This window comes from Budorcas taxicolor, chromosome 22 (genome assembly GCF_023091745.1).
Source record: "Budorcas taxicolor isolate Tak-1 chromosome 22, Takin1.1, whole genome shotgun sequence".
Classification (NCBI taxonomy): Eukaryota; Metazoa; Chordata; class Mammalia; order Artiodactyla; family Bovidae; genus Budorcas; species Budorcas taxicolor.
Window position 1 is genome coordinate 4,556,273 of NC_068931.1, and position 18,055 is coordinate 4,574,327.

The 18,055-nt window shown below is 44.6% G+C and overlaps 1 protein-coding gene across 1 annotated transcript in view; it reads left to right on the forward strand.

Annotated features, from left to right (window-relative positions):
• LOC128067437 (cytochrome b5) overlaps positions 1-17,155 on the forward strand; it is a 33,986-nt gene extending 16,831 nt beyond the window's left edge. The window contains exons 2-5 of the mRNA XM_052660469.1: positions 8,556-8,684; positions 10,799-10,828; positions 14,296-14,330; positions 16,227-17,155. Of these exons, the coding sequence (XP_052516429.1) occupies positions 8,556-8,684; positions 10,799-10,828; positions 14,296-14,330; positions 16,227-16,308 (276 nt within the window). The 3' untranslated portion in view covers positions 16,309-17,155. The remainder of the gene's footprint in view (positions 1-8,555; positions 8,685-10,798; positions 10,829-14,295; positions 14,331-16,226) is intronic.
• Positions 17,156-18,055: the final 900 nt, after the last annotated feature.

Below are 18,055 nucleotides of genomic sequence, written 5' to 3' on the forward strand. Positions count from 1 at the left end.
GCCTGATGGGCTACAGTGGGCTGTGCTGCCTGTGGGCAAAGCACACACGACTGGTCACATACTCGGGATAAGGCATGGAGTTCCGCAGCTTTAACCAGGCCACGTGTCTTCTTGGTGAGATTCTTGGAACTCGGGTTGTGAATGAAGCTGGTCGTGTAATTGCTGTCAGTGTGGAGCTAACCCTGGTAGCCTTGCTATCTCTCCTAAGAGAAGCAGCCCCATGAGCACTTCAGCTCCGCCTGCACTGAGCGCTTTTTTCAGGTCAAACAAATTCTTAGCAGTGGAAGTATTTGGAAAGAGGTAGGGTGCATGGGATCATGGCTAGTCTGGCTTTGTAAGTGAAGGGTAACATGCTGGTCATCTGGTTTAAGTGTTTGGGTAACTCAGTGGTGTTTACCTGAAAACACTGTTAATTAAAGGTGAAGTGAGACTCTAAAGTAGCACAACATTTTAAATCAACTATATTTAAATTAAAAAAAAAAAAAGAAGTGAGAATCTGAGCTTGTTTCTGTTGGCATTGTGCAAAGGACTATAAATAAGGCTTAATTCATCATGGATATTTGGAGCCCAGAGAAGAAAAGTTTACCAAGTTCATAGGATTTTCTTCCTTTTCGAGTTCATTCTTTAGAAATCAAGGGATACCCCTTTTAGATCATTGAGTACTATACAGATTCTGCCAGGGTCATTAATTCAGGTGACCAGGTCATGGGGAAGGGTGACCTCTCCTTTCCGATGGCCGTCTGTCATATTAACATATTGAGGGTTCCTTTGTCACCTGTCCTCCAACTGGAATGAACTGTCGGTTCCTTGATATTCATTTAACACTTTTTGTTTTCTGCCTTATTTGCATTCCTCTCATTTTTGTACATTTGGCAAACCCTTGACTTTGATACATCCTCAAATTCAAAAGTACAGTTACAACTATATTATTAGGTAAAATGTAACTGAAAAGCCTAGGAGACCACTTCCGACCTTTAGTGATTACAAATGGGAGGCTAAATCCATAAAACATTTGTTAAATTAATACAAACCAAAGTTCTGTATGAGATGGGAGTTTTTATTACACTGTCATCATACAGATAAGAACTTCCTACTCTGACCCTATAATGCCCAAGGTTGGTACAATGGTCAAACAGGTCATTCTTGATCCTGAAACCTGCCACAGAGAAGAAGAGTGGTTTGGTCCGTGGTTGTCTTCAGCTTTTGCGGTGGCCTCTCCTTGAACGAGTCCGTTGGCCGAAGCTTTTTCTTCCAAGACGGTTTGGTTTGTGTTGAGCTCCTCCTCTATCCAGCGACCCTTAACTATGGGCCTGCCCGCCTTGAAACCAGGCGCTGCCATGGCTGTGGGCGCCCCTTATGCCATCGCTTCTTTCATCATCACCATGCAGAGGGGCACCCTTCTTGACAGACGGAGCTCATCTTCACTCTCTCAGAAGTCAGTTGAGAATTAGCATGCTGCTCTGTGACGTGAATGAAGGGAGCTGGGGGAGCGCTGGCGGTAGCGAGGTGCCCGTTCACTCCCGCCTCTCAGAGAAAGGGGTTAGCCTCCTGCTTCAGCAGTGATGCTTGCTACTGCGTGCTTAGGCCCTGTCGGGTCGCTCGGGTCACTCAGGAATAGTCAAAACTCTGAGGCTTTATCAGTGAAGGCCAAGGTCTTTCCTGGTTTTTTTCCTTCAGCCTCAAATTCATTGTATGCTTTTTCAGAATCCAATCATGTCAATTTTTCGTGTACTTTTGGGTGTTTTTGCACCTAGTAGTCATAAATATTTTGATTAAATGGATGAACCTATTGGCAGGGCAAGAATAGAGACACAAATAAAGAGAGCAGACCTGTGGACACAGCGGGGGAAGGAGAGGGTGGACGCGTTGAGAGGGTTGCGTGGAGACACACATGGGCGTGCGTGAACTAGACAGCTGGTGGGAAGTTGCTGTGCAACACAGGGCTCAGCCTGCTACCCTGGGGTGATCTGGAGGGGTGGGATGGGATGGGGCAAGGGTGGGATGGGATGGGGCATGGAGCGGAGGTTCGAGAGGGAGGGGACAATGTTGTTGTGTGGCAGAGACCAGCACAGCATTGTAAAGCAAGTATCCTCCAAATAAACATTTTAAAAATGAATTAAACAGTAACTGAATATGAAATTATGTGTTTTCTGAATGGTATGAACTATTGTATAGTTCAGGAAAAGGAAAGGGGTGTGAACGAGAAGAGCTGCAATGGGAAAGTTGTCACTTAACCAAGTTGTATATACTAGTTCTAAGACCAGTGTGTACTCAGCTGTGCATATTGCCTTCCTTTAAAATTACAGGCATTTCTGTGTATCTGTCAGGTGTCAGGCACTGAACTAGGTATGGGCAACAGTAATGAGTGAGGCAGACAAAAGCCTCCATCCTCCTGGATCCTGCAAGTGATTGATAAAATAGAACATGAGGATTACAAAGTGCTGTGCAGGAAAGTGCAGGCAGGGGCTCGGGACCACAGTGTGGGGGGGACAGGGAGAGGCTGGGGCCACGTGTGGGGGGAGAGGGAGGGGCTGGGGTCATGGTGTGAGGGGGACAGGGAGGGGCTGGGGCCACGCGTGGGGAGACAGGGAGGGGCTGGGGCCATGTGTGGGGAGAGAGGGAGGGGCTGGGGCCACGTGTGGGGGGACAGGGAGGGGCTGGGGCCATGGTGTTGGAGGGACAGGGAGGGGCTGGGGCTGCGGTGTATGGGGGACAAGGAGGGGCTGGGGGCCACGTGTGGGGGGGACAGGGAGGGGTTGGGGCCACGTTTTGGGGGGACAGGGCGGACTCTCTGGACGGGCAGCTTGGTGAAGGTCTGTGGAAGGCTGATGTGAGCAGAGATAAAGGAATCTCATCAAAGTCTGGGAGACGAGCATTCCATGGGAGGTGGCTTTGAGTTTCTGAGACGGGGAACCGTCTTAGCAAGTCTGAGAGCCAGTCCTCAGGCCGTGCGGCTAGGACTCAGGCATGGCCCTTGGAGGGTGTGGGAAGACGTGGCTCTGTGCAGTGGTGGGGTGTCATCCTCAGGCCATCACTATGGTGTCTGTGTGGCTTTTCTCCTTTCCCTGTTACCTCCCATGCTTCCACTCTGACCAGCTCCCCTGCACTTGGCTAACATCTGAGCATCCTCATAGCGTGAGGGCGTCAGGAGAGTGGACTGTGGGAAGAATCGAGACGCAGCAGCAGCCCAGGCAGGGGACCGTTGTGGTCGTCTGTGCAGGAGGTGCTGGTGCTTTGATCTGCCGTGGTAGCGGTGGAAGTAGGGAGCGGAGGTTAGATTCTCAGTATGCTTTGAAGGTAGCCAACCGAATTTGCTGACAATGGGAATGAGAAGGAAAGAAGAATGAAGTTTGATTTCTAGTTTTTGGCTGCAGCAATCAAATACAAGGGCTTCCCAAGTGGCTCAATGATAAAGAACCCGCCTGCCGATGCAGGAGACCTGGGTTTGATCCCTGAGTCAGGAAGATCCCCTGGAGAAGGAAATGGCAACCCACTCCAATCTTCTTGCCTGGGAAATCCCATGGACAAAGGAGCCTGGTGGGCTACAATCCATGGGGTCACAAAGAGTCAGACACGACTGAGAAACTGAGTTCATACACACAACTGGATGCATGGTGGCAGTGTTCACTGAGAATAAAGACAGAGAAGGAGTGTGTCTGGGGGCAAAGGACAACATTAAGCTTGGGTTATGTTATGTTCAGGGTGCTCCCTAGATGTTGCGTGCATGGCAAGTAGGCTGTTGCAGGTGGGAGGAGTCTGGGATCAGGAGCAGCCTGATGAACTGCAAGTACTGGAGAACAGGTGATGTTCTGGCTGGGAGACCAGGTATGATCACCAGGGGAGCGTGTCCAGGTACGATGGGAGAGCACCAAGGACTGAGTGCTGGGGCTGAGACTCCAAGAAGGTCAGGAGTGGCCAGCAGAGTTCAAGGGGAACTGGGAGAGCCTGTTGTACTGGATGCCACGTTAAGAAAACATTTCAAGGAGCAGAGATCCCCTGCTGGCGTCCCCAGAAGTACTGATGCTGTGAGTGATAGGAAGCCGATGGTGATTTCAGTTCCGGTAGCCACCATCCTGTTTATCCCACAAGAATTCACCACGTCTTTGTGAAAGTGTCCTTAGGAACGGGTAAAGGTTGTGATAATTGATGTCTTCTGAATTATGGACTATGCCGGTCTTTCATCTTTTAAAGTCTATTTTGTATTTATTTCCCTGCAAATAACTCTTAAAGACAAAAAGAGTGCAAAAAACACGAAGGCTGTTCTGGTTATTTTATTGATATTCCCTGGTTTGTATCTGGAGATTCTCTTGTGTTTTCGGTGCACAGTGGTACCTGGTGACCTGATAATAAGTAGTGATTTTATAGAAGGGGATGCGGAGTTACTGGCTCCCCAGATGTGTGGACACAGTGAGTGCGGGGCCAGGGGGAGGTGCTTCAGGAAACAGTGCACCCCCTAAACCTGGTCTCCTTCACTCACCATGATGTCTGGCACACCGTGCTGTCTGGCACATGGGGACACTCGGGATGTGTGTGTGGAGTCAGTTAACCTTGCTTGCGTGTGCTCAGTCATGTCCAACTCTTTGTGACCCCACGGACTATAGCCTGTCAGTCTCCTCTTGGGATTTCCAAGGCAAGAAAACTGAAGTGGGCTGTCATTTCCTTCTCCAGGGAATCGTCCCAACCCAGGCATTAAACCCATGTCTCTTACATTGGCAGACAGATTCTTTACCATTGCACCACCTGAATGAACTTTTGTTTGTTCAGGCATTAAGTTGTGCCCAGCTCTTTGCAACCCCATGGACTGCAGCATGCCGGGCTTCCCTGTCCTTCACTATCTCTCAGGACTTGCTCAAACTCATGTCCATCGAGTCGGTGATGCCATCCAACCATCTCATCCTCTCTCATCCCCTTCTCCTCCTGCCCTCAATCTTTCCCAGCATCAGGGTCTTTCCCAAAGAGTCAGCTCTTTGCATCATATGGCCAAAGGATTGGAGCTTCAGCTTCAACATCAGTCCTTCCAGTGAATATTCAGGGTTTATTTCCTTAAGGATGGACTGGTTTGATTTTCTTGCTGTCCAAGGGACTCTCAAGAGTCTTCTCCAGCACCAGTTTGAAAGCATCGATTCTTCCCATATCCTTAACAGGACCCAAAAGTTAAGGAACTCATGAGTGAAGCCAGCCACACAGAAGAAACAGCAGTCTGTGAATTTGCATAATTTCTGGGTGTAGTCATTTTGTGTCTCCCACATCATTGCTTCTGTACCTCTCAGGCTGTTCAGTCCAGTTCAGTTCAGTCGCTCAGTCGTGTCCGACTCTTTGCGACCCCATGAATCGCAGCACGCCAGGCCTCCCTGTCCATCACCAACTCCCGGAGTTCACTCAGACTCACGTCCATCGAGTCAGTGATGCCATCCAGCCATCTCATCCTCTGTCGTCCCCTTCTCCTCCTGCCCCCAATCCCTCCCAGCATCAGAGTCTTTTCCAATGAGTCAACCCTTCGCATGAGGTGGCCAAAGTACTGGAGTTTCAGCTTCAGCATCATTCCTTCCAAAGAAATCCCAGGGCTGATCTCCTTCAGAATGGACTGGTTGGATCTCCTTGCAGTCCAAGGGACTCTCAAGAGTCTTCTCCAACACCACAGTTCAAAACCATCCATTCTTCGGTGCTCAGCTTTCTTCACAGTCCAACTCTCACATCCATACACAACCACTGGAAAAACCATAGCCTTGACTAGATGAACCTTTGTTGGCAAAGTAATGTCTCTGCTTTTGAATATGCTATCTAGGTTGGTCATAACTTTCCTTCCAAGGAGTAAGTGTCTTTTAATTTCATGGCTGCAATCACTATCTGCAGTGATTTTGGAGCCCCCAAAAATAAAGTCTGACACTGTTTCCACTGTTTCCCCATCTATTTCCCATGAAGTGATGGGACTGGATGCCATGATCTTTGTTTTCTGAATGTTGAGCTTTAGGCCAACTTTTCCACTCTCCACTTTCACTTTCATCAAGAGGCTTTTTAGTTCCTCTTCACTTTCTGCCATAAGGGTGGTGTCATCTGCATATCTGAGGTTATTGATATTTCTCCTGGCAGTCTTGATTCCAGCCTGTGTTTTTTCCAGTCCAGCGTTTCTCATGATGTACTCTGCATAGAAGTTAAATAAGCAGGGTGACAATATACAGCCTTGATGTACTTCTTTTCCTATTTGGAACCAGTCTGTTGTTCCATGTCCAGTTCTAACTGTTGCTTCCTGACCTGCATATAGGTTTCTCAAGAGGCAGGTCAGGTGGTCTGGTATTCCCATCTCTTTCAGAATTTTCCACAGTTGATTGTGATCCACACAGTCAAAGGCTTTGGCATAGTCAAGAAAGCAGAAATAGATGGTTTTCTGGAACTCTCTTGCTTTTTCGATGATCCAGCGGATGTTGGCAATTTGATCTCTGGTTCCTCTGCCTTTTCTAAAACCAGCTTGAACATCAGGAAGTTCACGGTTCACGAGTTTACAGTTCACGTATTTTGAAGCCTGGCTTGGAGAATTTTGAGCATTACTTTACTAGCATGTGAGATGAGTGCAATTGCCGTGCCGAAGACTAAAAAGACTGTTTGCGGATGAACAAACCGTGTTTGTTACTGTCACAACCTTGGACTTGCATGAGGAAGCTTCGGGTTGGCTTTCAGACTGAACTAGCTTGTACCTCCAGGGCAGCTTCCCACATCTGAATAGATTCCTGTGTCCCAGTCGAAGACTTAAATAAGTGTGGAAATGCATACAAGATGTAATGTTGTCGTTTAAAAAGTCATATTAAGGAAAGATAGTCAATGACATTGCAAAGTATTTAACAAAAATGCTGGATTATATTTATTGGTTATATTAACACATTAACACCTATTTTTCAAAAATTATATGAGATAAGCACACTATTTTCCCAAGTTCACATAGTAACGCTAGGCAGTACTGTTTCTGTATATATTATAGTCTCCTTTTTTATCTAACAAAACTGTATGCCTTAGGTATGATCATGACCTTCTTTTAAAAATTATTCATACATATATGTATATGTCTGGAGGAGGGCATGGCCACCCACTGCAGTATTCTTGCCTGGAGAATCCCACGGACAGAGGAACCTGGTGGGCTGCAGTCCGTGGCGTTGCACAGAGTTGGACACGGCTGAATCGGCTTCGCATGCGTGCATGCACGTGTATATGTGTATCCCGTCTTCTCTAGATGCTGAGAGTATGGGTGATTTAGGTGACTTTTCTTTTCTTTCTTGTGCTTTCCAGTATTTCTATATGGTAGATGGATAGGTTTTACGAGTAGTAGAGAAAAAATTAAGTAAATTTCTTTAGCACTAGGTACGTCTAAATGGTAGGAGACACAGATTTCACAGTAATTGTCCACCTTCTGCAGTCTTTGTGCTTCTGTGCCTTCCGTTAGTGGGAGAGATGAAGAACAGCCTGTAGTCAGTCAGGTATGGGAGAACCCTCTTGTTCTGTAACTGGGCACTTGTGGGTGATTGGCTCAGGGCAGGGTGAATTTGATCTAAGTTTTTCCCCCTACAGAAGTGTTTAGGATGAAGTGAGCAAGCACCTCCTTTTCCTTGTCTGGGAGCCCTCTTCCGCAGCCTGAGAGTCTCTGGACGTCTCCAGCTGTGTCCGTGACCAGCTGCCCCTGCCAGTCCTGGGTCCTGCATGGCGGCCGTCCTAGGTTGCACCAGTTAAAGCAGCTGGGCTGCTGAGATTCCGCAGGAGGCTCTTTCCGCCCTGCGCCCTATAGAACTGGGCTCTCTCTTCTTTGCCTCTGTTGTTCCCTGTCAGTCACATGTCCCCATGGCACCTCCTTGAGCAGGTCTCTCCTACACATGTTTGCATTGCTTTTTCTTCCTTCTAGAAAGTGAGTTTGTCCAGAGGCAGGGGATCTGCCTGACTGGACGTTGCTGTACTTGCCAGGCATACAGGGCACTTTTCAGAGATGAACTGTCTTGGATGTAGTAAGTCGATGATTAGATGAAATAAGTCAAAGTTGAAGGTATATGAATAAGTTGAAAACAGATTGGCTAAATATTGAGAGTCTGCCTGCAATACAGGAGACCTGGGTTCGATTCCTGGGTTGGGAAGATACCCAGGAGTAAGAAATGGCAACCCACGCCATTATTCTTGCCTGTAGAAAGCTGTGGACAGAAGAACCCGGCGGGCTACAGTCCACAGGGTCACAAAGAGTCAGACACAACTGAGCAACTAAAACTTTCACTTTTGAAGATTGAGAAGAGTTTTATGGCAAAGCAAAGGGGACATTCTCGAAGGATACAAATGTGTACATAATGCTCTGGTTGCCATATGAATAACTGCGAAATGAACATCTTACTGTTGGAGAAAGTTTTTCTGTACTTTCAAGTAGGAAATTGAATGCAAAGGAATTGTTTGATTTAGGAACAAGTTACACTCCCACACTGTCACCTATGGTGGCCAGAATAGCCTTTTTGGTTAAGTAAACCAGCCACTTCCTTTTAACTCGTTTGCCTGGAGAAAAATATTCATTTTTCTCTCTCTTCTTCAAACAGCATCCTGGTGGGGAGGAAGTCTTAAGGGAACAAGCTGGAGGTGATGCCACTGAAAACTTTGAGGACGTTGGACACTCTACAGATGCTCGAGAATTGTCCAAAACATTTATCATTGGGGAGCTGCACCCGGTAAGTACCTTTTGGTGAGGGGTGGGGCTTGTTTCTCTTTCAGGCTATGATTTGACCTTATTCAAACCTTTAGACTTGCATATTACAAAATATAACAAGGAATAAAGCAAAAAGCAATTCCTCCTGACTTTAGAACACCATTTCATCAAAAAGTAAACTGACCAGAAATTTCTTGCACTCCCTGGTTGCATTTTTCATGAGCACTCAGAACCCTCTCATCCAGGGTCATGTCCTGGTGATGGTGCATCCCAGACTCTGAAGTCCCCTGAGTAGCAGATTTTATAAAGTGGGGTGTTGGCTCAGAGTAGTGTTATTTTTACTTCTTTCTTTTTTGACCAAAATACCTTTCTTAAGAAGCCCGCTTCTTTTTTTCTTTCTTTATATCTATTTAAACAAAAATTTTAATAAATAAAAGTTTTAAAAATAAAATAATGAAAAATTAAAATTAAATTTTGAAAAATAAATATATAAAAAGAAACTCCTTTCTACTTTTGTTAGTTTGAGGATATTTTAATTGTAAAATGTGATTTAGAAATTTTTTAAGAGATCAGCTGTTAAATGAATAAACCCTGCCTTCTGTAAAGCCCACACACAGTCCTCATCCTTCTCACCCTACCTGAGACCTTCGAGAACATCTCCCTTGGTGCTAGTCCATGGACTGACTTTGGGAAAACAGAGGCTTATTTCAGCTTTTCTATAAACCCAGGGGTGTAATAGGAGTTGAGGCCCTTGTGCAGCATTTTGAAATGTGCACGTGTGACTGCGCTCATCCGTCAACCAGCGTTGCCAGGAACTTTGGAGATGTGCAGACCTGGAGTGTGCAGCAGGCAGGCAGGGACCCCACACCTCCGAGAGGGCGTGGATCTCCCCTCTGAGCCTGCCTGTCTCCTCCCCCGTCTCTGGACACAGTACCAGTGGCCCACCTGAAGGGGTGGAGGTGCTGCTAGAAGTGGGCCCCAATGAGGAAATAACATAGCAAAAAGCCTCGACCCCAGTGAGCACACCAAGAAACCCTATAAAAAACACCCCGTGAGAATGTGTGTTGTGTGTGGTTGCTGCTTCTCGTAACGGCCGCTGTTGAAGGAGGGTTGAAGCAGGCTCTCTGGGGAGGGCCTGGAGGTGTCTTAGAGAGGTTTCCATTGAGTGGGGAGGTGGGGTTTTGGGTGGTAGGAGATGGTGCTTTGAGAAAGGCAGCTTCATTTCCCAGGAAAGTTTATTCACCCACATGTTTTCATCTTTATCTTCATATTTTACCGAAGTGATGTAGTTTTATGGTAATCGGAGAGGCCTGCCCTTTAAATGCTCCCTCCTGTCCTTATTCTTTCCCTTCCAAAGCTCCAGGGGTTGGAGCAGGTGAGTTTTCAGTCTCCCTTTTGGACTGCTGAAATTCTGTGGTGCTTGACGTCCCACCTGCGTGTTTGCCTCCCCTGTGATCAGCCTTTGTCGTTGAGTTGCTAAGTGATGTCCAACTCTTTGCGACCCTGTGGACTTGCAGCCCGCCAGGCTCCTCTGTCCATGGGATTTCCAGGCAGGAATACTGGAGCGGGCTGTAATTTCCTTCCCAGGGCGTCTTCCCGACCCAGGGATCAAATCTTCGTCTCCTGCGTTGGCAGGTGGGTTCTTTACCACTGAGCCAATCACCCTTTTAATACACTTTATTTTAGATGGAAGTTTGAGTAGATTATGACCCTACAATTGAGAGACTGCAGGAATTCACTGAGTATACCTCACAGATTGCACACCCATACACGTATATACACACACCTGGAAGGGAGTTTCAGAGGACAGAAAGGAAAAATTTAATGAAATCTCAGCTGCTCCCTGAATTACAGATCAGAATCTGAGTCTAATAAATGTATATACAGATCAGCATATAAATATGACTACCACAAACGCTGTTTTAAATTTTGGAACTCTAGATCACAGTATGTCTCAGCACTTTAAATTGTTGCAGTATGATGGATCAAACTGGGTATTTAATAACTTAGGTTCAACCTAAAATGCTAATTATTGAATAGCAGTTTTTAAAATGTCAGTAAAAGTGAACACTCCAGAAATGGTAAGTTTTGTAGATGTTTTTCCTTTCATAATGGGCTTAATTTTTTTTATTGCAGGATGACAGATCAAAGATAACCAAGCCTTCGGTACGTGTGACCATCTCTCATATCTCGGTGGCTACATTATCTTCGCTGTATTTCATACCTGTCAAACTGGAGGGCAAAGGTCATTTACTTACCTGAGACCAGCACAGGTCTTTCTAAGTTAGATGAATATGTACCCTGTTGGCTCAGCAAAATTTTTGTCTGTTTAGATCCATCAGTGTATTTTATTAGGATAGCTTTATGTTCTCCTCATAAGATTGTCAATACTTAAAATAACATTTCCATCATCATTATCAGCAGATGACTTTTGAAGGGCTACTTCTACTTTTTATTTACATAAGTAGCATTGTGCTTCTGAACTGAAACATTTGACAAAAGTCTTCTTTTCAGAGAACTTAAAATCTCAGTAGAGTCTTCATACTTAAACCTACAAGGTGTCTATCAGTGTCTTCTTCATCTCCACATCTCTGGGACATAGTAGGTGTTCAGTAAATATTTATTGGTTGAATTTAATGCTAATTAAATAACTTTTTGATGCATTTTTCCTTAGGAAAGGAAAATAATTCCAGTAATGTTCATTTTATGCCCAGGTTCACCCGCCCTTCTCTCTGAGCTGATCAGCTCGTTTGTATGGCTTAGTGCCTTCTTTGAGGCTCCCTTTTGGACTGCTGAAGTTCTGTGGTGCCTGAAGTCTTTTGCTTTTTCTTCAAAGTCTGGCAGGGAAGAAGTGTAATTTCTCCTGTTAGGTGTCCAGTATATTATCTTGGCACATATTATTCAGCTATAGTAAAATGAGGATTTGGTAATGCTCATCACCTGAACTTAGAACTGATATAGACGCAGCCATATCCTGAGCCACGATTCCTGCCAGCAGAAAGCACCAGTCCGACCTGAGGTCTCCCACGCTATTGCTTTACTCCCGAGAGACACGCTCTTTGCTCCTCTCGAACAGACATGGCTTTGCTTACTGCAGAGCAGAACTGGGGGAGTGCGGGGCTGGAACCTGCTGGTTTTCGAGGCCAGAAGCAAACACATGGACACTTTCCTAGATTTACCTTTCTTGTGCTTATAGCTTACTGGAAGAAGAGAGCTCTTTGTTGTGTCTGTAAAACTATCCATCTGTTTCCAGGTTGATAAACATACACTGTGGTCTGAATTTTTGTAATGCTGCCTGCTTAAACTGTTTGAATTGTGAAATAAGATGCACCAAAGAGTATTAGCTTGAACCCACGAGAGGGAAACAGATTGAGTTGCCCAGTTAAGGTATTTGTGTTAATAAATACAGAGACAATGCAGTTTTAAGTGAGCAAATCCAGATCTATCAATTTGACATGGAGGATATCAGTAATGGCAATACCTACTGATAGGTTTCTGTGGTTGCCATCTTAAAAGCTTTGCTACATAACTGAGTTGATTGATTCTCAGGGTATCATAGGGGAGCTCCTGTACCTACCAGAGAAAGTGTAAGGAATGAAACTCAACCTTGTTCCAAGCTTTGACTTTGTTCAAGGTCACACACTGTGGAACCACTGCTAGCACCCGTTTAAGGCGTAGTGCTTGTGAGTCTCTGAAGCCTCTGTAGGCTCCGATCTTTGCATAAAAGGCATCACTCCATCAGCAGTATTTTTAGGGGAGCCTTCCAGTGAAGGAATGGGCTTAGTCAAATGAACTTGTAAATGATTTACATGAGCTTTGCATGAGAGCTTATCACGTGTTGATTTCATTGCTCACCTTTTCCTACCTGAAGCTGAACCCCTCAAGTTCACTGTGGGGACAGGAGGAACAGCCTGTAATAAAGACTGCAGTCTTTCCCCCGTCTTCTGACAGATCTGTCAGTTCCATACCAAAACCCAACTGGGGCCCAATGCTAAGTGGTGATTCAAACTTGTCTTAACGCTGAAGCATCCCTGGGTTATTATCTAAAATGCGTATTGTCTTTTACAGTGCAGCTCTGTAGAGGATCTTCGTTGTTGCTGGTGGTGACCACACCCTAGTAGTGCATTCCACCCATGGTAGCAACGAAGGTGGAGGAAGGCAGGCCAGCGAGTTTCCATGCAGGGTTGTTAGCACGTTTGGTGCAGTGCATGTGCTGGGCGTGACAAAATAACCTCTGTTCACTGTTTCAGGCTTAGCTTTCTAGTGTGCCAATAACACTTCACCTTAAATGGACTATTACATTTGTTTCAGAACTGGTTATGTCTTTGTACGTCTCTAATAGCTAAATATTTTCACATTGTCCAGTTACCTCTGGTAATCCTTGTTCATTTTATTTGCCTATACAAAATGTGAAAACTAATCTTGCAGTAGTTATGAATACTTTTGTAGTGTCTGAGATTTAATGTTGCTTCAAAAGATAATGACTGTGAAGTTTTCTGTTTGAATGACTGTGTTTTTCCCTCCTCCTGTGTCAGGAATCTTAAAGGCCATGTCTCCAGGTTGGTGGGTGTCATAACTGCTTTGCCTGATTTTCCCCTGAAAGGTTTCTGCCTTTTTACGGGAATGTCTTTAATGCGCTTTGCTGTATATAGCATTGCCTTGCTGCAGATCACTGAACATTTGCTAATGCTTTTTTATCTTATGCCTTGGGAAACTACAGCTGCATAATTTCCGTCTACCTTCCTGTGAGGCACTAATGCTTTGCTGGTGTGGAGCTTCAAGAGTGCTTCTTAACAACTTTTCAAGCCCGAAAAAGCTTGCATCCTACTTGGCCTTGGTTACCCCATTGTTTGGGGCAGACTGTCTTCCCAGAGCCATCTGCAGCTCATTTTCATGGTATTGATAAGAAGAACCTCTCTCAGAAGGTGTTGGAAGGTAAACCAGGAGGCAGCTGTGAATGCCCCTGGCATCTGAGGATTTCTTGGTGGGTGACGGTGTGATGTCAGCCTGTGAGGCCACCAGTTTTTGTTTTTTTCTAAAAGAAAAAAACCTGCCAGAGTTAAAGAAGACTAGGAAAGGTGGTCCAGACTATTACAGTTTAAATGCCACTTCTTTTTTTTTTTGTTTTTGTTTTTTTGGTTGACACTTTTTAAAATATAATCTGGGTACACTTTTACTTCTGTGAGATTTGATGAAATAACTGATGTTTTATTGAACATTTCATTACTGCTTTTGAAGGATGAAGCTGGTCTCCTTAAAGATAATGATACATTTTTTGTGTGTATAAATGATACCTGTGTTCAGTTTCTACATTAAGCATTTAAATGTCTGTCACGTACAGAATTAGGTAGCCTATTAATTTTTAACATTTTCTTGCAAATTTTTGAGGTTATGTTCATAAGTAATTTAAATAGAGACCCTTCTTAAAATTTTTTTCTTCGAAAAAAATGGTGAGTTTGGGTATATTAGTGAAGAGTATGATGTCATTTTCCCTTCAGACTTTTTTTTGGAAGAATGCATTGAATAAGACTAATGAATTGAATAAACTGTTGTGATCTTGTTTTAAAGCAGGTTATAGTTAATTGAATGAACGTTCAGATGTTCCCTTTAACTTACCTTTTCTTGTGTTTCAGGAAAGTATTATTACTACCATTGATTCTAATTCCAGGTATGTGGTAGTTTTCTTTAAAAGTATGACTGATCAGAAGGCTCCTAGAATCAGAGTTGGGCTAGAGGGTCTCTCCCCACACCCAAGGTATCTCTGTTGCTCGAGCTCCCGCCATGCTCCTCTCTGTGGACAGGTCGGGGTCCTCTCCACTTAGCATCCAGACTACCCAGGGCCTTCCTTCCTAAACTGTCAGATGGCTCAGACATTTCAGACAATCTCACATCTCACCCTGCTGCCACATCTACCTGGAGGAACAGAGCAAACAGTTCTCCCCACTGTGAGCTGGACAACCTTTCTATCTTGAGGCAAACATTCCATTTCCTTCCTCATTTGATATATGGCCAGTTTCTTAAATTGTCATGATTATATCTCCCTAAGCATGGTTCAGTTTTCCCCTTGTCCCTTTTCTAGTCTGTCCTGAAATTGAACCCAGTGATCCAAGTAGAGCTTGAGTCACTTGTTCTAGGCACTTGATTTCTTCATATAGTTTAAGATCATATTGATAGCTCCCAGGTGGCTCAGTGGTAAAGAATCTGCCTCCCAAAGCAGGAGATTCAGGTTCGATCCCTGGGTCGGTAAGATCCCCTGGAGGAGGAAATGGTAACCCACTGCAGTATTCTTGCCTGGGAAATCCCACGGACAGAGGAGTCTGGTGGGCTGCAGTCCACGGGGTTGCAGAGTCAGATGCGACCTAGCACACACAAGATCATCCTGACGTTTTTGGCAGTTCTACCACCCTGGCTTATGGACTGCCATCAAATACACTTTTTTGGACCCAAGCTCGAAGCCACACACTTCTGCCTGTTATATTCTGCCCTAAGTTTGCTGCCCCCAGGCTGCTCATATTCTGGTATATTACCCACAGTATTTCCTCTTGCTTTACCCTGAAATGTCCGTCTCCTCCTAAATGGAAACTGAAAACCTACCAAATTATGCTCGTAATCCTTTTGCAATTTAAATCTTGATTTCAAACTTGCTCTTTGTGAAGAGTATTACAGGACAGGAAGTTTATGACAGAAACCGTCACGTGTGTGTCAGCTATTACCTGCTCTTTCTCCAGATTCTAAAACCCGTACATTGATTTCTGTTTTCTAAGAAATTATAAGTTCACATCTGTATTAATGATCTCTCCAGCCCCACCCCTGATTAATCTGTCGTTATAGTCGATCAGTGTATTGGGACTGAACAGTATATAAATTAGGGATTTTTGTGAATTCACAGCTATGGACTGCAGATGCAGTCAGTTGGGTATGCCGTTTCTTAACACGTTAAACCTCCTGCACGCAAGTAGCGATTAGATTTTCTAACCAGAATCACAGAATGTTGAGCTGTGGTGCTGGTAGCAACCTTAGTAACCCTGTGCTTCACATCCCTTAGCTTTGCAGCTCGGGGCACGTGATTTGCCCTTGGCTGTGGAGCCTGCTGATGGCTTTCTTTAAATGAGAAACCTGCTCTTCTGCTTCACAGTTCAGTGCCATTGTTAACTTACGGACATACCTAGATCAATACCTGTTTACTTTTCTGAACTTGTGATATGAAACCCAGAATTGATGTCCTTTGGATAAGTCACTAGTCCTTGGTGGCATCTGTTGAGGGAGTGATCAACAGCTGTTTGTATAAATTCATAGAAATAGATCTAAGTGGGACTGGGAGGGCATTCAGTTTCTTATAAGGCTGGAAGGGTGGAGCAGTTGTCCTGGTATACCAGGACATGTGTTATACCAGGACGTGTGCTGGACTCACTTCCCTTTTAGCGATTTAGAGTGAGCTTTTCATCCAGAAAGGTTAGAGGGGTAACAGAACACTCCATGGTGACAGTCATGGTAAGGAGACGGAGCAGAGTTTTGAGTCTCCTGCGTGGAATATCACGCAAGCGTCATTGTTCTTTCTTTCCAGCTGGTGGACCAACTGGCTGATCCCAGCCATCTCAGCGCTGGTTGTAGCCCTGATGTATCACCTCTACACTTCGGAAAACTAAATACATTCTCAGAAGCCAATGGAAGAAAAGACTGCGTTGGTCCAGGGAGAAAGAAGCCACCACTCTTAACTTCGACTGACAAACCCTTCACCTGAAAATAATCTGAATACACCTATTTTCCTTTCCTCCTACATTCGACACAAAACAAACCAAAACTGTTCCATTCTTTCGACTACTGAACTTCTAGAGTGTGCCTTCTTATTCACCAACTTTGTTTTGCTGTTCCATCACTACATCATTTGCTTATTGTGGACGTGATCTTTGAAAACATACCACCATGCTGAGCTGTCTGTTGGGTATATAATTGTCTTTAGTGTTTAGAATCTGATTACTTGGCGGTTGTTTAATGCGCTCATCTTTCAGACCCAAGTTGTCCGAGGTAAGGAGGGGTGTCCTTGGGTCGTTCCTTGTGCTGCTTCATCTAATTGAATGATCAGATTTTGCATGTTTCTAGTGTAGGGTTTTTTTTTTTTTTTTTTAGGAAGGCCCAGAAATAATAGCTTAAAGATTTCTAATAACTGTTCTACAAAAAAAAACAGTCGAATAGATGATAAAAAGGGAAAGCGGCCTACAAGACCTAGAAAAGATAATCTATCTCGTCTGATTAAAAACACCAGCAACGTCAACAAGAAGCCTAAGAACCATGAGAGAACATTGCCGCTGTGTCATCTCTGAGTTTAAACAGTTTGCACAAAGATTCTGATTGCACAGAGATTCTCAGCTAAGTTTCTCAGGTTTTACAGACTCTCCTTCAGAAGTGAAAACTGCTTTTCTGCCCCCATAAGGCAATCTTGATTCCCTAATCTGGGTTTTTTTTTGGGGGGGGGGTGGGGGGCGGAATCTAATCAGCATTTATAGAATATTTTCTTCTACTACATCAAAATACACATTTTTAAGCTCAGACAAAAGTTTGATTGAGGTAGACAACATTGTGGGTCACAATTCAAAGAGAGGAAATCCTACAAAGCTTTTTCTCAGACTGCAAATCAATGAAGCTAGGCAGTAATGGAAAAAAAAAAAAAGCTGGAAATATTTGCAGGTGGAACAACACACTGCCAAATAACATGTGGGTCAAAGTGGGCCCAGATAATTTTTAAAATGTCTTGAACTGGTGACTCATTAATTTGTACAAACACACACGAGATTATGGGACATTCGGAGTCTTGATTTTTGAAGAAATTTAGCTCTAGTGACAGGCCCTGGGGAACTCTGGTGTGACTCTGGTTCAACCATCCCATTCTTGTTTATTCTCTACCCTGTGCTTTTTCTCCCCCTCTCAAAAAACTTGAGAGATGAATGTATAGACTCGAAGTACATCATAGTTAGCGATGATTGTCCATTGGCATGCTAGCTGACTGACGAGCCATGGCACTCATCAGAAATATCTAAAGTACGTTACAGCAGTTGTTTAAACTTCGGAGCATACACAGACTTTTGTAATCAATGAGATGTGCCACCCTCTGCCTCTTTTGTGACTGGAAGTTAGAGTGAATGTTGGAGGGCGGGGGGGGGGAGGTGTCTGTATCACGTGGGAAAATGCCTGGCAGAGGACTCCTTTGTTCAGATTTTAATAAACATATTCCTGGAACAAAACTCATGCCTCTCGTGATGGACTTGAAGCGCCCGCCCTCCCTCTGCATGTTGGTGCATCCACAGACAAGTCAGCAGGCTCTGCTGTAACGTGCCGTCCTGACTGTCACGAATAGGTCAGCCAAATGAAAATAACCGTGGACCTTCACCCTGCTTT